General features: G+C 41.6%; 1 protein-coding gene across 2 annotated transcripts in view; it reads right to left on the minus strand.

The window, feature by feature from the left end:
- The window catches only part of LOC146198377 (unconventional myosin-IXb-like), a 109,601-nt gene that overhangs the window by 25,661 nt on the left and 56,818 nt on the right, over positions 1-27,122 (minus strand). Inside the window, exons 21-36 of one of the 2 annotated variants that reach the window (XM_084593858.1) lie at positions 22,056-22,166; positions 21,833-21,955; positions 21,062-21,211; positions 18,611-18,789; positions 17,773-17,892; positions 16,796-17,000; positions 13,522-13,602; positions 9,425-9,623; positions 8,439-8,585; positions 5,590-5,936; positions 4,370-4,486; positions 2,662-2,844; positions 2,509-2,550; positions 1,881-1,986; positions 1,351-1,424; positions 811-988 (exon numbers count right to left, since the gene is read on the minus strand). In XM_084593858.1, the coding sequence (XP_084449984.1) occupies positions 811-988; positions 1,351-1,424; positions 1,881-1,986; positions 2,509-2,550; positions 2,662-2,844; positions 4,370-4,486; positions 5,590-5,936; positions 8,439-8,585; positions 9,425-9,623; positions 13,522-13,602; positions 16,796-17,000; positions 17,773-17,892; positions 18,611-18,789; positions 21,062-21,211; positions 21,833-21,955; positions 22,056-22,166 (2,362 nt within the window). The remainder of the gene's footprint in view (positions 1-810; positions 989-1,350; positions 1,425-1,880; positions 1,987-2,508; positions 2,551-2,661; positions 2,845-4,369; positions 4,487-5,589; positions 5,937-8,438; positions 8,586-9,424; positions 9,624-13,521; positions 13,603-16,795; positions 17,001-17,772; positions 17,893-18,610; positions 18,790-21,061; positions 21,212-21,832; positions 21,956-22,055; positions 22,167-27,122) is intronic. The other variant, XM_084593859.1, reaches the window with a different exon arrangement.

Raw genomic sequence — 27,122 nt, forward strand, 5'->3', positions numbered from 1 at the left:
ATGCGATCTTAAGCAAGACTTCTAAAGCACTTGGCTTCATCAGACGCAACTTACATTCATACATCTACAAAACTTACAGGCTTACATTGAATTAGTTTGCTCAAAAGTTAAGTATGCATCTCTTATATAGATTCAGCGTCAAGCTTACCTAATATAGGAACTAGAATCTATAAAATAAGGCTCCCTAGTTTATCAAAAAGAAATGTTTGCGAATGCCCAGCATAACTGAAAAAAAAAAAAAAAAGGGAGAGGAACTTAGCACCTTTCGAGAAACGCAGACTGCTTGAACTATGGTGTTTCTTTCACAAGTTTTGTCATAGTAACTCATCATTTTCTGCACTACACATTGCACCAGCCAATCACATATTGAGCCATTTGATCATGTGTGCAAAGTACAGCCCATTTTTGCCGGTATAAATCAGCACTTCTCAGCACCCGTTACTGGAATCGGCTCTAGGAAAATGCTGCGCCCATCAGTGACCATGTCACAATTGTGGACAGCCTTAAGTGCTTCTTGAGAGAAGCTGCACATGTCAGCCTGTAAAGACATTGTATTCAAATTGTTACCTATCTTCTGTGCATTCTGTATTTTAAATCTTTTGTGTACCCCCCTTCTCCCTCCACCTCATGGAATGCCCACTTGAGCCTTTAGGGTAACTGAATAGTAAGCAGTGCGAAAAAATTTCGCAAAAAATTTGCACAAAACTGTTTTTGTCAGGGTGATTATCTGGGTACTTCTGAAACCGCACAAACCTTTAACTTCTGTGCCAAGGCACCTGTACTATCATGGTGCTATCGGTTTTCTCTTACCATCATCCATGTCCTGCTTGAGCTGCGTCACTCTGGAGGTGATGCCAGATTTGCGGTAGATGCCCTCAACGTAGAGACCTTTTAGTTCAATGGTGGTGATGAGCCGCTCCACAACAACTGGGATGCGCACATCATCCCCCACAAGACGATCTAGCGGCACACCAAACACTTTGCGACCCTGCAAAAGTCATCCCGTAGGACTCAACATTTCCACCTCTGAAACAAAAAACCTTCACCGCACCCATACATTACTAAACCTCGCAAAAGGAAACAGAAAGGTGATGTTTCATCAACAATTCTTTGTGACCAAAGGTTAATGAAAGACAAAGTTGTGAAATATTATTGACAGGCAATGTTCTAAGAGAAACTCAATAAAGCACATCTGAACTGTCAACAGCCATGCAAAGCACTTTTGGAGAGAGTGAGAAAATGGTTGAGGTATAAGGCACTCCCTGTATTCCTCTGTCACGCTGTTTTCAGATCATACTTTTTGTGCACACAACTGCTCCAACCTATAGGTTGCAAGCACAAATCACTCACCTGAAGGATGTTGACATCCCTGCACGAGGAACTAACTTTCTGATAGCATTTCTTGTGACAGGTAAGTTTGCACCCTGAGAGAAAAAGAGCAATGGAACCACAAAAATAAAAATTTATGCCAGCTGCAAGGGCAGCCATGGGTAAAAATAAATTTTAGGTTGTAAAAATGCAAAGTTTTAAGAACAAGCATCACTCAACTTCCACAACATACAAAATCTCTAGAGCAGATAAAGAGCAGATACAGCACTCAACATTTCAATCAGTAACCCATCGGCAACCCTCAGAGCAAGAATGAAGGTGTCCGCCACCATGTGCAAATTGCACCTTAGCAACAATTTCAAGATTTTATGGTTGCATGTTCACTCTAAAGCCTTTATAACTATAGCTCCAGTGATGCATAGTAACAAAAAAAAAAAAAGTTTGTTTACTTATTTAACATAAAATCAACAAAACAACCACTACTTTTCCTCATAATCAATACCATTGAATTGCTGCCCGATGCAGATGAAACACAAGCATGCACAACAAACCTTGGCACACAAGTCCCCTCTCGGTAAGCCAGAGGGAGTTGCTGCACACTTCGCAGGCCGTTGGAATGTTGATCACCACAAGGGCAAATATGTGACCACAGTGCTCCTGCACATATAAGACCCAACCCCCAACAGAATTGTATCACTTTAGAGCAAAAATAATGCAAAAACATCCACACTCACATGAGACCATCATAAAAATCAACATAAAGGACCAGGACTTTCTGCCACACACAGTTTATTCCTCAGAGCATTACAACGTATAAGGCAGCCAAATATAACTGCACAAAACCATGCTAGGTCAACGTCAAGAGCCATGAGAGGTGAAGGGGAAAAGTCACAGCTATACTGTGCACTGCTGCCTCCCTGGATACCTCGCCAGTCTGTTTTTCAATGACACTAAATTATGAACTTATGCCTACTGAAGCATTACAAATGTGTTTACAGTTCGCACAAAACGCAATATTCGACTATCCTCTTGGAATTAAGTAGTGCAGCACCAGTAATGCATAAAACCCAGAACCTGCCAAACAATTAACACCCTATCAACTGCATGCAAACCTATCCACAGCACATTTCTTTCTGTAATGAAGACTGAGACTCACTCCATCAGAGCCACCATACTCACAATTAACTGAGAGGCTTTCTTTTTTCGTTTTCTCTTTTTGCCCTGCCAGAAAAAAGAGAGAAATCAATCACACCATGCATAATCAAAGACGTCTTACGACACTGATACTGAGATGCAACTGAAGGTAATGCACAAAAGGCTTCTACTACCCACCTTGCTTTTCGGCTTGTTCTCGGAGCGATAAAGGTTGCGGAATTCATCGAGGAACACTCGAAAAGCGTTGACAGCCATCGTAAGGGGAAAGGTCTCGCGTGAACATTCTTGCTCAATGACTGACCGTGCGACTTGCTCAAAGTGATCAGTCAGGTCTTTATATCTCAAACACAGCCGGCCATCCTGAAAGACAAATCCGAGCATTTCCATAATAATAACAGAAACCACCTGCCTCTGACTTTATAACTGTAAAACAGTAATAAGCACTAATAAGCAGAAGCCTCACCAACAATGAGTCTAGTAGAACTACTACCACCTGGAGCCTAAAATAACTAGATGAAGTAAAATGCCCCAACTGACTGCTTTTCACATAAAAAAGATGTAACATGACCCTCATATGATTTGTTGAGTATCATTACAAATAGGAAGGATGCACTGAGTTTGTCCCAACAGCTTTCCATGCTGGCGGTGACAAGAGGAGAGACAAAGCCTCAGCAGCAAGCAAGAGTTGTTTAGCGATGATACAAAGTACCGAGGTTTCTAAGCAACAAAGTTTTAAGTTTTACACATTGTCACAGCTTCAAAAATAAGTAATAAAAAAATTTTGCCCTAGAAAAGCAGGAATTTTACCTTTGTGACGAGCCATCATTGCATTGCAAGTTCAGCAGAACCACCTGTGACCACACTACTCAAACAGCAACTTGCAAAGTGAGCAGCGCACCTAGCATATGTGGCATAGAGTGCATAGTTATTTGGGATGAAACTTTTGGAACAAGCAACTGCAGGCTTAGTTTTTTTTTTATTTCATCTTCCTCTACATAAAAAGTAAAGAAATTAATGCGATATGAAAAGCACTGTTGACAGCAGTTGCTTAACTCCACTGCATTAAGGTTTCGTTTGGCAGACAATTACTGGCCACCAGCGCCGTAAGAATGCAGAGCAAATCAGGTTTGGTCAAAAAGGTTTCATGTCACACATGGTGTGGTGGAACTGAAAAGTCAATTGATTGCACTGGAAAGAAAGTTTACGAAGAGCGAGATGGAAATCGCACTCAAGACTGTTGGATACTGCGTAAGACGCACTTCCCCCGCGGCCACGCAGGCACGTTCAAATGGCTGTTAAATATGGAGCTTTTTATCTGTATCCTTTCACATAATAATTCTAATAATAAGATCATTAAAAAAAAAGCCTACCTCATTCAAAAGAATTCTGACATGTGCATTAGCATCCTACTAGTTATCATTCATTCCCATGAACTCGCATACCTTGACAAAGATGGCTGACGTGAATGTTTTTATCTGTGCACTTGTTTTTTGGAATGCTTTGTATATATATCTAAATCACACAGTCGACAGCCGGTGCTCTACTTGTTAACTCTCTTTGCTTTTGTCAGTTGAGCTGCGTTTTTAAGAAAAACATCAAAATACCTGTACAGAAAGAGGCATAGAAGTGATTTAGTGACAGCATACAATGGCTAGAGCCATCCTGGGGCTCTCCGTAGCCTAGATCTGAGTATCGGTCAAAAAATACCATGTTACTGACATACCGTACCCCTTCAGGTGAATTTCAAATAAAAAAGGGGTTCAAAGTTAACCTTTCAAGCTCTCTCTCTCTCTTCCCACTGCCTGAGAATGGCAATCCCTTGGTTGCGATCTGACATCTAAGCACAACCTCTCAGAGTTACATGCAGAGTCTGACAAATGCTCACCTGAGCAGCCACAGAGTATGTGCTGATAAGGTTGGATTTGAAGCTCTTCAGTGCCTTCTTGAAGACCATATCTACCGCTGAGTCCCTCTTCTTACTCACACTCGATAGGTGGCCAACCTAGGTGTCAATAGGAAGGGCAGCACACATCAAGAGCAACCCACTGATAACTCATGGGGCATTAACATCGGTGAAACCTGTGTAGTGAATGGAAATGATGAAAGCTGTGCTTTTTAAAATTTTTCCTTTTAACAAGGTAAAGCTTGGGCTACTAATCAAGTCAAGGACAAACAAAACCTCATTACAGGTTCCATATGAAGTCATAATTCACGAGAACATGGTCATGTAAAAAGGTGATTTATATACAGCCTTTGGCAAACTGCATCCCTCATAATTTCATCTCGCTTTTTAGATTGTGAGAAAAGCTTGTTAATATGAACTCCACAGGTCCGTAAAAAATGTTCGAATTATCATAAGTTTGACTTATAAAATGGCCACTTGCATTACGGTAAATTTAATTGGCAAAATGTTATTCAATGGTCTCCTGCTTTTGAGATAATAACAGCAAAACTATGACTATTACAGAGAAAACATATACAGCAGAGAAAATTTCGGAAGCAATGGCATCCCTATGACGCTAGAGCACATTTAAAAGGACACTGAAAACAAATCCCAGTAGGCCTACCTTGATTACTTACAGCATTCTAATGGAAAAGAAGCTAGTTTAATTTAAAATAGAGCTTTTCTATATTATAAAAGCCATAACCTCACATACAAGCATCATCGCCAACAGCTGTTTTCACAAACAAACTGCACTTCAGTCAACAATACTTCTTCCAAATATCTCTCAGGTTAAACCACATCCCCATCTACTTTTGGCAACTATCATAGCGTCTATAATAGCCTCCATGTCAAAAAGGTTTGAGTTCGTACAGTCTCTAATATAAAATCAACATCACTGGCTTGAGCTGAACAATGAAAAAAAATTCCATTCCATTTTCAACTCAAAATTTCTCAGCAATCAATACATGTTTTGCATCAACAATGCCATAAGAATGCCAAAGGATCAAATCTTGAACAAAAATTAAATGGACATGTATTCAACGCACTGACAGGGCGACGGTTGGGCTGGCACAATCTTTTCAATGAAATCAGCGCTACCCAAGACCGAGCAGAAGTAGAAAAGATCGGTCACGGTGTCATTTTGAACAAGAAAGGCTCACCTTTTTCACAAGGAAGGAGTCCAGGTTTGTCAGCTCTGAGACATCAGTAATGAGGATGTCCCCTGGGTCCTTGAACTCAGCTGTCCGAGTGACACTCCACGAACCACCTTGCTGCTGCTGCTGCTGCTGCTGCTGGTGCAGAGGATGCATGCCTTGATGAGACTGCACGGGCAGCAGGGGCTGGTGGCCCTGACCTGACTCCACGGACAAGCACGATGCCCGATTGGGCTTGTGAGAGCGGGCTGGTGGCGTCGGCTCCCCACTTGCACTCCCCGCAATGCTACTGCCTCGACAAGGCACCTTCTCCGAAAAGTAAATGCACTCGGGATGGAACAGGAGCTTGCAGCCTGGCCAGCGTGAACAGAAATAAACACAAAAGAGGAAATCAGGCTCCTCAGATTAAAGTCTCTCTCTCAGAGCTATTCATTATAAGCCCATGTGGAACCAGCGATACAAAAGAAGAGGGAAGGCCAGTTAATTTCCTGTGTGCGGCCGCGTGTCTATAGTAAGTTGTTAATACATAATGCATACAAAGGACTCAAGGCAAGTGATAGAAAGAAGCAGGCACAGTGATACCTTTTCAGTTTATGTCACCTTCTGCAGTACTTTATGCCATTTAGGATTCTTGTCACATTCTCAAAGGGCATAGCATATGTCCCGAAATAATTCCTTTATGCAAAGCATATACAGCTTGTTCGAATGACGAGGCATCGCTATCATCATGACCCAGAATTTAACAAAAAAAAAAAAAAAGAAAAAAAAAAGAAACTTCTGTCAGAAAAGATATGCACGTGATTTCGTGTCAAAATTGTGACAAATTCTTTGTGCAGTGTTTAGGGTGACAATGTACCCTTTTGACTCCGATTTAGCATATATCTGCTAGTCAAGTTGGAGGCTAGTTTCCGACAGGGATTAGAAACGACAATGTATGTACCTCCAATTGTATGCCATTCACAGTAAGTGTAGATGTCCATTAAGAAGTGAGAGAGATACTGCACCTTCCTTTCCCCGAAAAAGCAAAAAAAAACCTTAACCTAACACTTTCCTAAGTTCTGTGCCAACCTCTCAATGCCAAATATTCACAGAATGAAAAGGCGGTGTTAAAGGCGCTATCAAGTCTACTCTTAAGGTGGAGCTTCATCGTCTTCCTATATTTAAGAAGAATGCCTTCCTAGGCTCATGGAGTGAAAATCTGTGCGCTGGAGCTGTGCGTGTGATCTGTGCGTCGCATCTGTGCGATGATGTATCACTCTCAAATAGCGGACGTGTGAGGAGGAAGATTAAGAATGAAAATGACTGATGGTGATAGGTAATGAATAAAAATTATAAATAGACATCAATAGAGTTAATGACTAAAGCTAATGACTAATAATGATGATTGACTAAAAATAACTTGTAATGACCAATATGTCTAACTATGACTTGTAATGACCGCAACTGATTGAAAATGAGTAAAAATGCTTAGCGATAAGTGAAATGACTACAATGACTAGGCATGACTCATCATGACTGCTAATGACTACGAAACGACCAATATGTCAAATGACAACCCTCAATTTTTTTTATTCTTAAATGCCTCATGAACTGTCACCTACTAGGCAACTACTGCTATGCGATTATTGCCTCAGAGCTGCAATACACTAAAACAGAATAACAGCAGAGCTCCAAATGTTTCATGCTACAAAAAAAGAGAAACAAAAGCTGCAGAGGTGCTACAAAACACATATACACATAATGCCATGCCTACTGTACAGTTCACATCATCGAAACAAAACAACTAAAAAACTGCAATCAAAACTTTTTAAAATTACTTGAAAAAAAATTGCCTAAACTAGGCAACCGCCTAGTTAAACCATTGATGTGAACTAGCAGCTAGTCATCGGCAGAGATAGCTTATTCGCACTGACGCTCCTTATGCCATCGCCCCAGCGGGCCCTACTAGCATGACCCTCATCCCAGATGGTAGTTCTGAGAGCTGAAGGCCCCCCTTTATGTGATGTCATCACTGCTGCCAGGCCTCTATCGTGTGCTGCATCTCTGTCCTACTATGCTGCCGATCAGCTTCTTGGTCAGTGGAGAGCACAGATTCGTCTTGTCTACTTTAGCCTGGCGAATGCGACGAGTGTTCTCGGCATCACCCATAGCACCGCAGCACCATCCATGCGCTCGTTTTTTGGTTTGTTATTTTGTTTCCTTAGCTGCTCGCAGAGAAAATCTTGATTGAGCACTCTTTTGCGACGCACTTTCATTTTTGAGTTACAGCCTTTCGCCCATAGGATAAGAGATTAAGACACAAAGCTAGGAGCGAGACAGTGAAGCTGGAAAAAGTTAACGAAGAAATTTATAACCATTTTTAATTCCATCTACTAATCCACTGTAATCCACCACAATCCACCTCTTTTCAACCTAATAAAGCACAGTCCGCTCTTAAACTGTCCTAGTCTACCTTCGCAGAACCTATTCCTTTGTGGTCCAACCTAGTCTATTGCAACCAGCCTTAATCCACTCTTGACCGGCCAGAATCCACTTTTAATCTATCATAATCCCTCCTGCTGGAAATTAAAGTTCTGGCCATTGTGAGTGGTGGCCTAGGACAGACTTCGGCCAACCTATAACTGAAGGGAAGCAACAACCAGCCCGTAGAAAACTGAAGCAGTTAAATATGTACTTCCTAGACAGTCACAACTGAAGAATAATATAACTGCTTACTCCAACAAGCACATAGCCAAAAAAAGTTCTGTTCAAAATTTGAACGTCCCTATCAATAGGAAAAAGGTTTTCACAGGCAGCAATAACGAAAAAGTCACATGACACAAGCAGGACAAGTGTCAACAGAAACCAATACTCACGTGTGCACTTGCTGCCCTGATTGATGAAAAGTGTCATGCTACGCTTGCACACCGAGCACAGCTCACTCTTTGACCGAGTTCCAACAGGCTTGAGTGTATGCGACACGGCCTGTTTCCTTTCTCCTGGCATTGGTTCTGTACAGAGACCTGGATCAAAAAGTGAGAGATGCGTGCTTACGATGCAGCTCACAGCAAGTGCCACGAAGTTCAACGTAAGTACTGACTCTTTTGGTACATCACATGTGTTCACTGCTATCTAGAAAGACAGCTGCCTCCGCAGCCAAGTGTGTAGAGCATGCACATGACATGCAGAGATCCTGGCTACAGATCCAGCACTGGCATGTCTGCCTTTAATTCTGCTATGAATTTATTCTATACCTAATTAAGTAGACAACAGATTTGAAAAACTAATCAACACCTCCTTTAAATATAAGTTACATTCTCCTATGACTTGAAATCCTTGTTTTCAATGACTGCTGGCCTCATTCCTATATATTAATGTGATGACCCATAACTTGTGCGTGGCATAGCAGAACAACAACAATGCTAGAGGAAAGAACACCACATAGAGCTGTTAAGATTTTGGACACCTCAAATTATTTCTAGCAGCACTGTTACCAACCTGCTGTTAAAACAATACTTTTGATCAAACAATGCCCCTGCTGATAAGGCTTTTTCTAAGGGCCTGCCATATTTAGTAAATAAATAAATAAAAGGTGCAATACTATTTGGCAAGGGGTCACAAGAAGTGGGCAAAGATATGTCTAAATGCCCAATGTAAATTGCAATGCCTAAGAAACTTGTTCTTTTCTTTAACACTGGTTACGCCCAGACGAAGACAAGTCCACTTGTCGAAATGTTGGCTCGACGTGCGAACTGAGGCATACCCCATTTACCCTTGTTCAGTGCTCCTTCATACTATGGTTATGTTTTAATCACATCCCTGCGCCCAACATGAACACAAAATTACGAGCTCAGCAGCCCACCTTCTGATCGAAGTGAGAGGGCATCCTCTCCACCTGATTCGTCCGTGTCGTCCCTGTTTTCCTTCTTGTCTTTCTTGCTGCCAATAAAGGTCTTGAGGTGCTTGCGTGCTTTATGCAACGGACCTTTCAGCTCTTCTTTCACCAAGCCTATGTTACTGTCTTCCTGGACATTATTTTGTTGGCTTGACCCAGACGGAGTCTAAAAATGCAAAAGAGATGCAAGAATCACCAAGTTTTGTTATATCTGAGATGCTTACAAGTTTCCAACAGTTAACCAAACTTTTGGTCATTAAGGTTTGTTAAGCTTAGCTGAACAAATAAACATTAGTGCGTTTGAGCATAACAAAAATGCTCTTTTCTGCCAGGAAGGATGGAAAAATATGTAGGAATTACATGTAACTTCAAAGAGGTCAAAATTATTACAGTCGAACATCATTATACTGAGCAAGTAAAAAACTGTTAAATAGTTTGTCATAGCTGAAATTCGTGACATAAATTTTGTCAGAAACTTGAAGGAAGTGTCTGCTGACTTTTTCAACAATTTTTTTCTCATTTCATTGGGAAGCTCCATACCCAAATTAACGAATATCCAGCTGTGGAGCTGAGAAACACGGCAGAACCATCTAAAACCTAATTTTTCCACAAAGTAGTCTTGTTTTCTCAGTGGTAGTCTGTGTCTGCAAACACTGACGTTGCAGACACGACATACAGGTAGTATAGCAACTCTATGAAGCCCTATGAACACAACTGTCATGCTGGTCAGGTAGCGAGTAGAATATGTTATTAACTACAACGCACAGATTGTTAAAGCTATTACTGAATTTACCAATAATGTTTGAAATAGAATTAGATCAATAAATACACTATATAAACCTGGTACCACTACTGCAGACATCAACAACCATTTTGCCTATAGCAGCGCCGTTACAAGTATGATGGCATCTTTAATTATGTGGTTTTCTGTTTTGAATGCATAACGCATTTAAAGAGAGAGTCAACAAAGGTTAGAGTAAAAGTAGCTGTAATTTATGAAAAAAAAAAATTGCCTTTTTTTTTGCTGTTTTGCTGTTTTGTTCCGCCCCCTTTTATGTAGTGTCTGAGCACAACACATGAAGCCGGAGATCACGTCACGAATGTCTCGCCACTTCAGAACTCTGACAGCTCTGGTTCAACGATGGTGTAAGCAAGCGCACTTGGCAGACTTGAATACCACAATCTTCCTTGGGTTGCTTAGATTTGCATGCAAACATTTTTAAGCGAAAAGCTTCACTACGCTAGTCAACACCGCACTTCGCGTGAGCCAGCATATATCCGAGGTCACGCACGGCGCACAGGAAGGGAAAGGCGCAGTATGTGTCACACTTGTTTCTGTGGACACCTGAACCATGCCATAAGGAAAGAGAAGCCGTAGTGGAGGGCTATGGAGTAATTTCAACTACCTGATGATCTTTAATGTGCTGAGCCTCTTCAATTCGCCTCCATAGAAACGCAGCCGCTGGGGTCGGGTTCAAACCCGAGTACTCTGGCACACTAGTAAGATTAGTTTTTTGTCTAGCGTTCTCACTATCTCCAATCCAACACTTGAACGCGCGGCAAAATGCCATGCGACAGGAACGATGGTGTACGGTCCAAAGTCACTTTTGCCGGAGAACATGTGACAGATACTGTGCCTTTTCTAATTGCATGTAGGACTGCGACGAACCCTGATAAGAGGCAAACGATGTGAGGCAGAAGATAGGTAAGCTTTCGCCATTATCTTAAGAGACATCAAAGAGAGGCCGCAATTTTGAAGCAAAAACGACGACGAGATGAGAAGAACCTCTCGCTAAACAACGCAACAAAGACGAGTCTGAAATTCCTAAAGCATAACTATAAGCTAAACGGTAAGCATATCCATAAGTTAAACCGTAAGCATATCCACAGCCTTAATCATAAAGCATAACCATAAGCTAAACCGTAAGCATATCCATAGACTAAATCATAAAACATAACCATCAGCTAAACTGTAAGCATAGCTATAGGCTAAATCATAAAGCATAACCATAAGCTAAATCATAAGCATATCCATAAGTTAAACCGTAAGCATATCCATGGCCTAAATCATAAAGCATAACCATAAGCTAAACCGTAAGCATATCCATAGCCTAAATGGTAAAGCATAACCATAAGCTAAACCACAAGCATATCTATAGCCTAAATCATAAAGCATAAACATCGGCTGAACCGTAAGCATATCCATAGGTTAAATCATAAAGCATAACCATAAGCATCACCGAAGCTTTTTGCTTCGAGATATCCAGGAGTGCTTAGAGTCGCGAAAGTATGGTATTTGAGAAACAAAGTGTTGCAGATTGACCTTAAAGTAACAAACTCATCGCACCTAGTGCTTAGTTAGTCGAAATTTGGCAGGAACCCGTGAATGTTTTGCTACGATAAAATGCAATAAACAGCTCATGCTCAAATAAAGTAAAAAAAATAATAGCGAATAGAAAAAAATGATGTGCACTCATTGCCGCCCTGCTGTTGCTAGCGATATTCTGGCACCGATAGCTCTCGCTTATAGGGAGCGGGGACAGTGGAGAGCGCCAGTGCCGTGCAACGACTGTTTCTGGGGCAACAGTGATGGCAAAGTGAGAGTGGAAACATGCATGATGCAGGTGCGTCCAACTCCCCAACTCTCCCCACCTCACGCCAACCACGTCTGAACCGCAGAGGAGCGCAAGTCATGGCTCCCGCGGTCACCGGCATAGATGCCGTGAGTCGCAAACAAATCGAGCTGCTCAGGGCACAGAACGAGCAATTTCTCGCTAAAATTCAAACTTTGGAAGTCAAACTCACAACCGCGTCGAGTCCCCAGAGCTCATGGCAGCTGCTGCCACAGTCGCACTATTAGTGCAGTTGAAAAATGTTTCTCAGTGTTTGCAATTTTCCATGACAATTTTATATACATATGTTCCGTATTATTTCCATTCTGCATTATCTTTTCCAGATGCAGACTGCTTATTACGGAAACCTACATGAAACAAAAAAATTGTTAACTTTTCTGTTTTGTTAAAACCAGATTTAACTGCATATCTTTTTCCTGACCAAATGCATTCAATATATAAAGTGAAAATTACATGTGTTCACTAAAAATATTCTGAAAGTCTTTGACACAGTATGTGATTTGAACATGTGTGTTCATTATAGTATTAAGGTTCAACTGAAGAATGAAAATAGGGGACCCCTGACAGACTGCAGGTTGAGTTAAAGGAAACCCCAGCTGCACCACTGATGTAACACTAACAAAAGCATGATCACTGAGACATAAATTAGCTGCGGCAGAAGAAAGAAATGAGTAAACAAAAATTTGTAATCTGCACTCTTGCCTCAACACGTAACAACTGAAAAATACATGACAAGAACAGCCCATAAAAACAGCATTAAAAATTTCATCAACAACAAGGTTAGCATTAATATCAGAGTCTGGTCTAGAGATGCATGGTGCACTGAGCAGCATTCGGGAACAATGAAGTAAAGACACATCAAGAACAAACATTTTTCACATGGCATTTTATAACTAAAATTTCATGGATAAATCTTGGTGTATGTTTCAAGTAAACTTCATACTTTAAGAGCACAGAAATAAAACTAAGAAACATGACTTTATCATTAGTCAGTGAAATCAGAATTGCCTCATTGATGTTAATAGCTTGCTGGAAAAAAATGACAAAATGAAAAGCTAAAGGTTGCAAACGGGTCATGCACAGAAACAGAAACTCACTGGCTTCTAGCTACTGCGCGAAATTTGTGCTGCAGGTGATACAGACTCATGCAGCCATGTTTTGAGCAAGGTTATCTCATTTCTCCCAAGCAAGCCTTACTGCCTGAATCCAAGTGAATCTAAGTAAATTTTCATCACAAATGACATGCATCCTCCTTGTATGGTGTTAGCAAGCGAAAGCAATATCATGCATGGTTAAGTTAAGGCATAGCTTAGAGCTGGTATTTTGTGAAGTGCTTTCTTTTTTTTTCTTTTTTTTAATATTGCTGCCTTAGGCATGATAAGACTCCCAATGGACTACCATAGGGTCACATTTTATCTTATAATCTCTTACTCTCTTCTTCTGTTGGTCAGGAACTTGCTTGTTGAATGAGTTGTCAGGAGTGATTTCTGAAAGGCATTTCCTGACAGGTACCTAAAATGCAAGAGTAAAGTATTAGGATGCTAAAAGCATTGCTAGGCTTAAATTCTCCAAACATGTGGTGGCAGTAATTTGTAATAGTACTGTGGATAAGTAAATCATAACAAGGAGTTTCTATACGTGTTACATTAGGGCAACAGCTGCAGTGCCTTAGTGTACCAATGTTACTCTCTTCAATAACACCAATTACCCAACTTATGCTTGTATCTCGTTCTACCCAGTTGCCGTTAAAGGACCTGTCGCACGAAAAAGTGACAATATTTAGCGATTTTAACCGGAATCCTAAATAACATATTACCTCTTCATTCCATCTTTCACCAACAAATGTGTAAACCTCGGCTATAGAGTCGAGCCCACTTTTAACGGCCGTAATTATATTGAATGCTGAGTTATTAAGAACGAGGGTGGTACTGAAGTAACATTATGCATTATGGCAACAGCACCGCATCTCAGATACAAAAAACAACTATCGCCGCACAGCTCAGACTGAATGCCGTAAACTTTGTAAAAATTCACATTTCCCACAGGCACGGCAATCTAGGATGGTTTCCCAGCATCATGACACATCACCTTTCGTTCCTCCACTCTCCCACTTAATCTCCAAGAAAGAAATTGGCGAACATGAAAGCAATAAAAAATGAAGCACTGGAAGTGCCAATGACAGACCTACCACACTAAAATAGGCATATCAGCACTGTCACATGGTATGGCTTACTACCCCAGCTGGTCGCGTGGCATGCGTCGATTCCCCAATTAGCATTCTGCATGGTGCTCTGCTACCACTAGCAGGCAGCTGCAAGTGTGGTTGACGTGATGCTCCTTTGTACATTGCTACTTTCTTCATGTTAGACTTGGCGCTATATATTTATAATTTTTAAGACAGCCGATGGCTCAAATCGGCTTCATCGTGAGCTTTTAAGAGTTGCAAATCCATCTAGTGTGACGGCAGACTCTGCGCATATTCAATTTCAATTGCGGAAAGAAAGGCTGTCGATGTCGCAATGGCGAAAGCTATTCTTTTTTAAAGAACCTGCTCAAGGTGCAATGAAATGCGATCAGGTGAAGAAACAAAGCCTGTCAAAGTCTACCATTTTGACAGCAGCGAAATGCAAGGACAAGATTACAAGTGCAAGTATAAATGCTGACCCAACAACAAGAAAGCGCCTTCACAGAGCAACCTGAATAGACATTGAACATGCATTTTTTGGATTATGAACACTCTGTCCAGAAACATTCCCATCAACGAACTGCAGGTGCTGTCCAAGGGAAGCGACCTCGCTCCCCTCTAGGACGTTCCAGATTTCAGCCCGGGCAATAGGTGGCCTGCACTGTATTCTTCTAGACCAGGGGTTCTCAAACTGGGTTCCGCGGAACACAGGTGTTCCGCGGGCTGTCTTCTTGTGTTCCGCGAGAATCCTCAGAGCTCAGGGCAAGCACTGCTCTCAAAGAAAAATTTAATGGTGAAGGCTTGGTGAAATTTTGGATGGGGACTGCTCCGCTGTTTCCATGCCTCTTTGAAAGGGCAGTGGACATTTTGCTTCCCTTTGCAACTACATATGCATGTGAACAGGCATTTTCAGCCCTCGCCTATCTGAAGAACAAGCACAGGAGCCGTCTTGACCCGGCAGCTGATATGTGACTGGCTCTGAGGGGGAGGGGGGGGCGGGGGGGTTCCCTGGAACTATTTGAAGGCTTTTGGGGTTCCTCCAAGCAAAAAAGTTTGAAAACCCCTGTTCTAGATGCTGCCCACGGCTTTAAAGAAACACACTTATGCGGGTGGAAAGTAAAGTAAGGTTTGTGTTATCATTCTGTGGTGCACAAACATAGACAGCAGCAACTGCTGGCAGCCATTTGCCATCAGAAAGTCTCGCAAGCTATGGTGCTCTAAACTTATATTCTAGTGCACTACAGATAAAAAGCACAGGCCAGGATGACAAGCAAAATGTTTGCCTAGTGGCCAGTAGAATTTGACCATGACATGATGAAGCAAAATGGGAAGGTCCTATTCGTGCTTCACAACTGTTCAGCACTCCACGTGCAGCTTTCCCTGACTGCGGTGACCATACTCTTTCAGCCACCAAATGTGACATCCAAGATCCAGCCACTGGACGTGGGCATCATTCAAGCACTCAAGGTGTCTTAACAGCAGAGCGTAGTCCTGCGGATGTTGGAAACTGATCAGCAGATGCAGATGTCCGACTTTGGATCTCTTCGCTCATCGCTTTGGAAATGCTGTATGGATGTCTAAATTGAGCTAACTGTGATAGGCATCATGAAGTGCTCCCTTAAAATGGGGTTTATGGACCCAGGAATGACGAATGAGGTCATCGAACAGCCTCACGATATGACACAAGGGGAGTTGTCACAACCCATCAATGACTAACAACAGCTCAACCTGATGTTGACTGAAATGCCTTCATGGGTTCAACTGATAACACTGAGATAGCAGAGGCATGCACTGATGAAGTTTGAAATGGGAGCGCTACCTACCCAACGGCAAAGACTTCGGCAAAGATGTGGAGAACGCAGACATGCCACAAGTTACTGCGAGTGCTTCAACAGCGGTTAGTTACATCACACCCATGAGACAATTTGTATGCAGCAAGGGCTTTGGATAGGATATGGCTGCCCTAGAAAGACTATAAAACATCATGATACGGTGCACACTGAAAAAGCAAATGCAAACAACATACTTTTTTAAAGAAATAAATTGCGTTCTTAATTACTTTTTTTTTTTTCAGTAATAAGGGAAGTCCACTTGCCAAGGACTTTAGACATAATGAACATAATCAGCGTGAACATCAGGTTCATTATAAGTGGGCTTGACTGTATTCTGCTTGAACTAAAACCAATTTTTATAGTAAATATTGTTAAGATAAACGAGCACTGTTAAGTAAAAAATGGCATGATGGAACAACATATGACGTACACCCACACCCACAAAGCTGAATAAACCCAAGTCCGTGGTACACTGTACTACTGCCTCCACTGCAACATTATGCAACAATATAGTTTACATGTAGCCTCTCCACCATAGGTTTCCTCTCGTCTGCTGTGGCAAGACGCAACGTTGTCTTGCATTCACACATATTTGTGGACGCCGCACTTATCCTTAAGGGCAAGCATGTCCATTTTGCGATGCCCTTGCATGAGAATGACCAGCAATGTACCACACTCAAATACACACCTTTTGCAACTCCTTGCCCTTGAGTGCCAGGTTACTAGCGTCGCTCGTGCTCAACTTGTGGATCAGGTTCTTCTTCTCCCTGAAGGTTCCTTCCTGGTGCACTGTTCCTGCAGCTTCAGCTCCGGGAGACATAGGTGGTGAGGCCAAGCCATTGCCGCCTCCTTCTGATGTCACGCTTTCATTCTCCGAGTCCTCGTGAGTGCTCCTGGGTTTCGCAAGAGGCCCACACACTCAGTATGTGCCAACACTTGCAAGGTTTGAAAGTGTACAATGCCCACATCCATGTACTGATGCAGAAACCTTATAAAAGGCAGTAGGACCACTCTGTTATGACTCTTGCATGGGCAGTGGACAGGCTGATGCTCTTAAGCAAATATATGACTATGAAGGACAAAGCTTTTACTGCTTTGCTTTTGGTAAAGCAAGCCTGAATTTCTAAATCAATATCCTCAGTTATATCCAAATGCTGAACACTCAACAACTCCCCTTTAAAAGTTGGTCATGATCAGTGACTAGTCCATGATTACTAGGTTATCAAGGACACCAGACACAACAATTTCTGAGCTGTTTAACCATTTGTTTAAAAGTGGCAAGCTGACCTGATAACATGCAATCTTTGGGCCAGTCAGCATGTTACTTTATAAACATGCAGGGCCAATGAAAAGCATGAGCAAAGTGTGATTAAACATGGCATCTGAGGGAAGCTGTAATGAACAGAATAAGGAAAGAACTCCACATTTAACAGCTACTTTCTAGGGCATTCCTAGACAATGCCAAAAAAAAAAAAAAAAAAACGAAAATTCTTAAAAAATCCCTACACAGAAAGAAAACATGGGGTCTTTACCCCATGTTTTCTTTTCATGCTCTTTAAGTGTTACAGTAAGCCTCCACATGAATAGACATAGTCTTTCCCTAATGCTCCACCCTAACTTGTTATTGAAATTACCTTGGGGTATGAAAGTAAGAACAAGACTTACTCTTCTGAGTCGAGTGAGCGACGGAGAAACCGCTCCATCCCTGCAATGCCATTGGGGAGCAAGGTGTCTTTCTGTCCTCGAAAGGCTGCCATCCGGCTCTGCTGCTGACTGCTGGCCAACCTGGATTTCAAGGCAGGCCGCAAGTTCTTACTCAAGTTAAGGTGTGAGGAAAAAAATAATAGTAAATATATATATATATATATATATATATATATATATATATATATATATATATATATATTACAAATGTACGAAGAACTTATTACAAAAAAAGTAACATTTGATTTGACAAAGCCTGCAGAAGCATGCAGCTCATTCTGTGAGTTTGCTTGTTCAAGTACAACAATTTAGCGCTAGTTTCTATGCACTCCTCACTCTGAATGCTGGCTCCAGAAACATTTATTCTACCCCTCAAAGATGCTGCGGTGCCACGTGGAAATGCCAAGAACATCGCATAGGGTTGCATTGAAGTTGCATTTCCAGCTACAGAATGCCGTACTGCCATGAAGGCATCAGCAGAGTAAAAATAAAAGTCATGCCAGTAAGCAGTGAAAGCAGCATAGTGGGCTAGTTGTTCAGTCCGGATAGCAATAATCCAGACTGCAACCCAACAAGTGGTCACAATAAATTATAAAAATACTCAGAACCCTCACCTACATGTGCTAAAGATTAGCTAAACTGGCAGTACATTTCTATCTGCCAGGCATGAAAGACAAGAACAAAAATAAAAAAAGACAGAGGACATCAAACACATTGCATGAGCGTATTTCATACACCTGTATCCGAAAGAAGACTCAGCAAGACCACTCTCGAAATGTGCCCCAGACCCCTCCATTACCTTCTCCTGAAAAGATAGCCTCGGCAGGCAGCTTGGAATGCCACAACAGAGTGGTGCAGCAGGTGGACCCTCCGAGAGTCCTTGTACCGGCGCCAGCTCCTCTGCACCACAATGGCTGCCTCATGCTGCGCCCTCTCCAGTGCCAGTCGCCTTCGCAGGAGGTAGCCCCTCGAATGGCACTGCGCAGAAGAGAGCACAGGTGCTCAGCAGCAATAACCCTCGCCTCTTGCAGACCCTCTCCTTTAGCACAGGCATCAGCATTAGCACACAGCTGTAAGCTACCACACAATGTGAACGACCACCTCACACAGATGTAAACATACGCCTGAGCAGCCTAGGGGTAGCTCCCCAAAGGATTCAATTCCCACTGCATATTCCCATTTGAAAGGACCTGATTGAGTTGACACCTCTTGCCAACTTGGCCATGTCAAGTGGTGTCACCCAATGCACCGGTCAATCAGTGACCAGCCATGTCACCTGTCAACCATCACATGTCAAAGTCACGACTGCAATTTTTCTTGCACAATGCCGACAACAGCGATGCAGAGCTTTTTGCCGAATATTAGCCTTAATGATGTCGAAATTAACGTGTTGGCTCATGGCAGGTACATGAAGATAACCATGATGCTGGCATATGGGCAAAAGGGAAAGAGGCAGAGGGCATCAGAGCATAAAACCACTGTGCTGGCTTGCTTTGGCCTTTTAACATGCTGAACACATCATTCAGTAGAGGAGAAACCAAGTAGACAATTACCGTAGTTTCCAGTGTATAAGACGCAGGCTTTTTATAAAACTTTTGGTAGTGCATCCTATACAATAATGCGTCTTATGCGTTTTTTTTTTTTTTTTTTTTTTTTACGTTTTGAGCAATATTTATAGCCAAACTTTATCGTGAAACAATAAAGGTAGCAATGCTTGCGATTACAATGTTTACAATCGTTATGGTGTTCTAGAATTGTACAGCTGTCTCACTGGCAGAATGCCAAAAGGTGGTGACGTCCACGCTCCTCGCCATTTCCACGCTGCCAAGACAAGCCAGATTGAGCCAACTCTCTTTTGCAGTTACAATTTACAACATTGCTTGGTGGCTATTGCATGTGTGTTTTCTCCTTCCTGCATGTACTTTGCCGTGTGCGTCAGAGAGCCTGCGCGCAGCGATGATTAGCGCCATGATTATGAGCGCAAAGAGGACGCCTGAGCACTGTCGCGAGAAATCGGCGACCATGTGCCAAGATGAAGCCTTTCAAGGCTTTGAGTAATAATGAAGTATTTCTGCTCTCACTAAGCGAGAGTTTTTTCGCACATAAGTGTTGTGTCTTTTTTTTTTTCTATCATTCACACACTCACGTAACAACAAATTTTCTTTCAGGTCGATGGTCGAGTAAGCATGTATAGTCAAGTCCTATTGCCCTATCCTGAATAAATTGAGGTGCATCTTATACAAGGGTGCGTCTTATGTGCCAATTCTTTTGTTAAAAGCCTCTAGATATGAGGGGTGCGTCTTATACAAAAGTGCTTCTTATAAATTGGAAAATACGGTAGATATGAGACAATGGCTGCCAGAAGCACTGTCAAAGCTTGCCTTGATGCTGCTGTTATTCCTTATTTGGTTACCATGCTAACTACTGAAAAACGTGTAGATTCTTGTGTGTTTTGGCAATTGCATGGGACTTGCAAGTATTGAGAAAAATGTGTGGCTATGAAAAGCCAGCGATAATAAAGCTGGGGGGAAAAAAAATTCCCTTAAGATTCGCAAACAATATTAATTGCAGACATCGATAGTTGACAATTAATTTGTTGCTAAGTGCAAGCTTTGCTCTCCTGTGAGTAACTTGGCCATTACGAAGAAAAATTAAAAGACTACTGATTATTTTAGCGGATGTGATGCTTGTCGTGTCCTGTGTAGCTTGCTAACTGGAATTAATGCGAACAGCTAAATGTCATATTCTTTGCAACAGAGTAATTTGTCACTTGTGAATAGCACGATCGATCTGATAAAAAACACAATTTAAGCTAGTAAAATATTTCTTTTTATTTGTTCAGGTGCTCCCTTCCTGTCTGCTGTGCATGTATTTTAATTTTTTCGCTTGCTAGTAGAACAGAGCAAATGCACACTTCCCTTTTTTTTTTGCTTTCGAAGCACACAACTGAGATCATATAAAAAGAAGCTCACAAAAAATATGCCCAACTGACCTACGCTTTGCAGGCAGCTTGCCTACAGATAGCAGAGCCACTGGGACCTTGTGTTTCATCCCCATCGAAACATGAATGACGTGGCCGGTATCAAACCCGCATCCTTGGAATCAGCAGTCGGGCACCCTACCAGCTGAACTACAGCTACAGGGCTATTCAGGAATGTTTATACCAGCTAATCTAGTGGTACTGCAGGAAAAGAAGCTATGAAATACTAATAAGCAAGGAGAGATGTCTGGCCTGAGAGCAACCAAGTACCTGGAGTTTGATGACTGCTGCACGAAGCATGCGAAAGTGTCTACGCTGCAGCCATGCCCTGATGTAGCGCTGCACTGTAATGATGCGCTGAAGGATCTGCAGGTGCAGCAGCTCGTCCAGCTTCAGCTTCTCACTCTCACGCAGAAACACCTGCATAAACGTGCAGGGAACACAAGCACATTAATTTAAAACTTGTCATGTTATGTTACACACCGATGCAACTATTAACCACTGCTGCAAAAAACTGCACAGAACAAACAAGGATCAGAAGAAGAAAAGGATAGGGCACAGCACAGAACAAATAAGGATCGGAAGAAGAAAAGGATAGGGCACAGTTTTCTTCTTGTCTGCGTTCGTTTTAAGCAGCTTTTGCTAAGCAATTTACGACTGATTTGCCCAATAACGTACACAACTGATCAACTCTTGTCTCATTTTCACTTTCCTATCACTAGACTGGCTCACATCTGAGTCAACAAACGCTGTAAGTGTCCAAGTGTAGCATGTAACACATAGGTCTACAATCACTATTGTTGACTGCTAATTTCTACTCACTGTTGGGGTTAGACTGCTTTGTACAGCGAGTCTGGCTTGACTCACTTGACAATTCACACATTCAACATCTGGCAAAATTACACACATACATTTTAACATTGGCACTAACCTCAGAGCAGGCAGACAGGGTTTGCAGGCTTTGTTCTAGGCTAAGCACTAGCAAATAAAAACGAAAGAGCAAATGACGACAAGGGTAGAAAGCTAATACAAGACCCTTGCCTTGGTTTTCCCCATCTGGTAATTGTTGCGATCCAGGTTGATACGAAGCAAGTAGTCACGGATGTCGCTCCTTGAGCTGAGAAGCCCACGTGGGAGCAGCACCCTGTAGCGCTGGATGAACTCCTGCTCAAGAAGTGAAACAGATGAGGGGGTCAGGAGTAAGCACGTACGTTACACGAAAAGGGAGCAAAAGCACTTCACTTCAGACAGGAAATGCTTCTACCTCGAATGGGAGTCGAACGCTGTAGCCAGATTGTCGTATCCGAACAGTCTCCAGCATTCCTGTGTACCTTAGCTGCTGCAGGATTACACCTTCATCAAAAGAACACGGCACCTGAAAAGAATGGAGAGGATAATACAATGAGTGTGACAGAGAGGATTATCATCCTCTGGCATCATCTGTTAACTGTATATAAAACACATGCAAAGATAAAATAAACGAATGGACATAACCCTCTAGACCAATTGTTACTAATTGGGACAGTATCAAGCGATAAGGCTACAATGCTTTTCCTCCAATGGCTACTGCTGTGGTTCGTCACATCCCAAGTCACTTTCGTATGCTAAAATACTCAAGACTGCCACCAGTCAGTTACTTAGACATCAAGAGCAACAGCAAAGAAGCAAAGACATGAGTGAATTAAATAGAAGTGAAGACGAAGAGGGGCCCTACTAGCTCAGACATTGTAAGCTACTTTTCTGTTATTAAAGTTTCTCTGGCCTAACTCAAATGTTTTATTTTTTAACCCTTGGCTAAAGTTAGCTTGGACACCCAGTATATGCCGTGAAACAGTCAAAGCTGACTGATAGATTTTTCTGCAAAGAAATCAACACTGTAAGCTACTCTCCCGTTATTAAAGTTTCTCTGGCATAACTCAAATGTTTTATTTTTTAACCCTTGGCTAAAGTTAGCTTGGACACCCAGTATATGCCGTGAAACAGTCAAAGCTGACTGATAGATTTTTCCTGCAAAGAAATCAACATTGTAAGCTACTTTCCTGTTATCAAATCTATGAAGTTTGTATTTCTTTTTGTTTTGTTTTTTTGGCATAACCCGGTTATAACAATGATATTTCGTTGGCACTTCAATATTGTTATAAGTGGGTTTGACTGTATAAGGCATATGTTTTGTGCCTGTATTCTGACCTCTCACATTTAAAACACATTTTTCAATCTTACTCTCTGCCAAGTCATGTTATGAATAGCAAGCATTAACTCTTTCCTTACCACGCCACTATGATTTTATCACCAGTGACCGAAAAATCATAAGTTAAAATTTCGTGCAACTAGCGTCGCAGCAGGCTTACTTTACCATCTAAATTTTCTACGTAGTTTGCATTTTTTTGCATGGCGGCTATTTTTCACATGCCTTTGAAGTTGAGGTCACGGTACGCTCCCAACATGCCATCAACCTCGGAAGCAGAGCTCGCTTGCAAAAAAAAAGTTTTAGGCAATTCTGCTGGTCTGAAGCAGATTTATCAGATGCAATCAGCAATGGCGGCTCAGATGATGACCCTACACTGTCAGATCTTGATGCCTATATCGAAACACAGTAACAACAGCCCAGAATATTGGCGGCTGTGCGCGCATACGTTTCACTTTCTGCTTCTCGTTTGTTTGTTCTTCCTTTGAGCTCATTCACACCCTGCAAATATGCCAAGTTTGGTATTTTTCTTATTTGCAGTGCCTCGATAACCAATGGGGAGACATCTTCCACCATCGCAAAGAAGGACTGAGTTCTGGCCAAGCAGAAATCCGGGCATCGACCACAGACTGGCGCTCCATAGCAGCCAGAAACAGTTTGCCAAAGCTGCGCACTTCTTCAAGCTATTTTTCATGGCGACAGTTCTAAGCACCATATGCCTGAACACCAACAAGTATGCATTATTCATTTACAGTTGCCAACTGAAAATTCCGACTCCCGACTTTTCTAACATGCTTGGTTATTCAGACTTTTTAATGGCATGCAACTGTTTCATAGAATTGATGTATGTAGGCATCTAAAATTTTGGATGCATTGCGACTTGTTGCTAAATTTTTCTAACTTTATCTGCCCCGACTCCATCTGAGGATGCTTCACTACAGGTATTGTGATGATTGTGCAGTGAAGCTATAATGCCGCAGTTCAGTGAATCCGCAGTGGCAGGTTCGCTTTCGTGTTTTTACTTCGTTGAAGCTCGTGCGCTCGCCGACGAAGTGCGAACAACAATACAGCCCTTGAACGCCAGTTGCTGCCCATCATCTGCGTAAGCATCAGACGGCGATACAGTCAAGCACCAGAATGGGCAAGAAAACCTTTACTCTAACATTGCAGCAATCAGAAGATACGTAAAGAAATTTTTTTTCTACAAAATGTGAATTTCTTTAAATATTCAATTTTGCCAAGACTGCTGGGAGCTTCTTTGCCTTGCGGCATGCAAAGTAAGCAATTTAACTTTTTTTTTCTATTTCAAGAAACTCTTAAAAGTGGATACAGCTTTTGAATAGGCTTTTGATAAACAAAAATGTTTGCATATTTTATATCATTTCATCGTGTTTTGTTTTAAATTTTCTAAGAGTTCATCACAAATGTTAGAGTGGCTATAATTTTTGTTTCAGTAATCTTTGGTGGACATTTTCATAAGTGACCTCAGCTGAAACTGAGATGGTTAAAGCATTGTTATCAAGCTTTACTAAGGTGAAAATATTGTAGTTTTCTTTTTTCTCGGAGAGTGAATTTTTATCAACTCAAATGCTAAAATTAGCCTTTTTCAGATAGAGAAAAAATTTCTATCCCAAAATGCATTTGAGTTATAGTCTTAAATTTTGTTGGCAAGTTTCAAGAAAGGATTAATACATTTTGTATGTTCTAGAATTTCTTTAACAACTTTTTTTCAAAAGTTAACTTGTAAATGAAAACTTTTATTCCCATCTAACTTGATTTGTGTTTGCCAGTTTTGCTTCAATATTCACACTGAGTATTTGTGTTAAAATAAATGCTTTTGGAATGTGCATTCTATTCGCATCATTGCTATGCATTTTACTTATTTTTACCTCTTGTATAATTTGCAGCAATGACACTCTTCAGAGACCTTTCAAAGAGAGCCATTTTTCCCCTGGTAATGACCGAGCTAATGAGGCTTAAAAATGATCAACACTGAATTGAAAATCTCACTTAAAGAGAAGTAGCAGACGTCCGATAGTTTCTGTGCAATGCCTTCAGCACCATGCATTAACAAAGTAAAATTCAACTAAATAAAGGAGTCGAATGTGTGGAGGCTAAGGTTAATTCATGCCAAGCCATTTTGTGCTAGCATTTAAATTCACAATGTAATCGCTGAATAAAACTATTTCGGCATTCAGGCTTCTCCGCAGTATACAGTGACAAGTGGGCACACCAGTGATGGCGTCATCTTAGAGATGATGCATTTCCAACGTCAATAAAACTATTTCAACATTCAGGCTTCTCCGCAGTATACGGTGACAAGTGGGCACACCAGTGATGACGTTATCTCTAGAGATGATGCATTTCCAACATGGAAACGTTGGCTCTGAGGAAGAAGACCAATGCCAACAAAGGTAAAGGTCGCGAGGCATCGGGTGATTCGCAAAAGATGTTGAAACTCTAAATGTCACCCATAATGATGTCATTGTCTAGTTTCACCACACTGCTGCAGTGCTGTGACGGGAAGACTGAGAATTGTCCCAAATTTAATAGTAGATTACATTGTAACCTTATACGGTAGCGCGAAACCAATTCGTGAGCTTAATTTACAACTGTCATATATTCTAATGCGCACATCTCAGGGAATTGTCAAAAAAGCATTTCAGCGTCCCTTTAAAAGCGTATTTTTGGGTAAATATTAAGGTCAGCCTGATTATTAAAGGAATCCTAAAAGCTTCTTTAGGTGATACTGGCTATGCTTCCAGTGAATTCTTTAGCCAAACGGAGACCAATTCAAAAAGAACTGTAGAAATAAGTTAACAATAAAGAAATTTAAAAATAAAAGCTAATAAAATGTTGCCTTCAACTCTGCTTTCATGAGGTTTGTCATTCCCCTTTCACTCTCCTAGTGACACAATAAATGAATGGAATCAATCAAAACAGCCTATACCTGCGTAAATCGCTTAACTTTTGACTCTATAGTTGTCATGTGCACTGCGACTATTCCTCGCTAAAGCTGAACCGACGGCCCTCTCCCATGCTCTAGTGATTGAAAACAAGCCACTTGCTTCTAATGCACATGCATAGTTCTCACAGAACTTCATCGGAACTTCACGGAAGCGAATCGGTTTTTCATCGCCCACCACATTTCTTTCCAACTACTTCCCGAAGCACAAAACAAATTTGCAACGCGAAACATCGTATGGAATAAGATTTCCAAGCTTCTATCCATATCCTTTCTCCATAGCTCTTAGTGGGAACTCTTTGGAAGGACAATCCATAACTGCCGCCTTCGCTGCTTGGGCAGCATGGGTCTGCACAGTATTTCCAGCTTATGACAGCTTAAAGTGCAATGCAAATTTAGCAAAACATATATGCATTCCACCTGCTAATGATATGCGTACTCGTTAAAAAGGCATGAGTAGCATAGTGGAGCAGGCTATAGAGACAGAGGATGGCTATGTGCGCTATGCATAATGGAGTAGGATGTGCATAAACAGGTGCAAAATCCTTTGATGCTAGGTAACAGCCAGCACCTCTAGTAATGCTCTTTTGTATTAACTGACTTGCAGTGCTTTGGCTTAAGACAAATGTGTTGGTTCTGTCAATCTAATATAGAACACCACAATATAATATCATATAACATGTTCCCATTTATTGGCAAAATGTGCAGTGAAGTTTTTGTTTATTCAACCTTCAACTGCCCATCCTATGATGTAATATCCACTGCAAAAGAGCCCACACCACTCCAGGCTGATGCCACGATTCGATGCCACGAGAGACACGATTCGTTTCTCAAAGCCGAGTGAAATATTCTCAAACAGATTGAAACACTGACATGTATGGCATTACGGCTGATGCTAATAGCATCACCGTAACTCAATCCAAGCAACAAGCAAAACGGTTGCGTCCATATTTATGCTGCAGGGCTCCTTTCAAGGAGCCTGTTTGTCGGGTGCAATGATAAGCTAAAACTGGGTTTAGCTGGAAACAAAGCGCTCTAAATGTCACTAACAGGGAAACAAAACCCACGTTCTCCTACTACAGGTTTTCCCTTTGAATTTAATCCTAGCGCCAGCGGAAATAATCTGAGTGCCGGCTGATATAATCTAAGCGCCGTGTAACTTAATTCGAGTGCCAAGCATT

Source organism: Amblyomma maculatum, chromosome 2 (assembly GCF_055883805.1).
Source record: "Amblyomma maculatum isolate TAMU_Amacu chromosome 2, ASM5588380v1, whole genome shotgun sequence".
NCBI lineage: Eukaryota > Metazoa > Arthropoda > Arachnida > Ixodida > Ixodidae > Amblyomma > Amblyomma maculatum.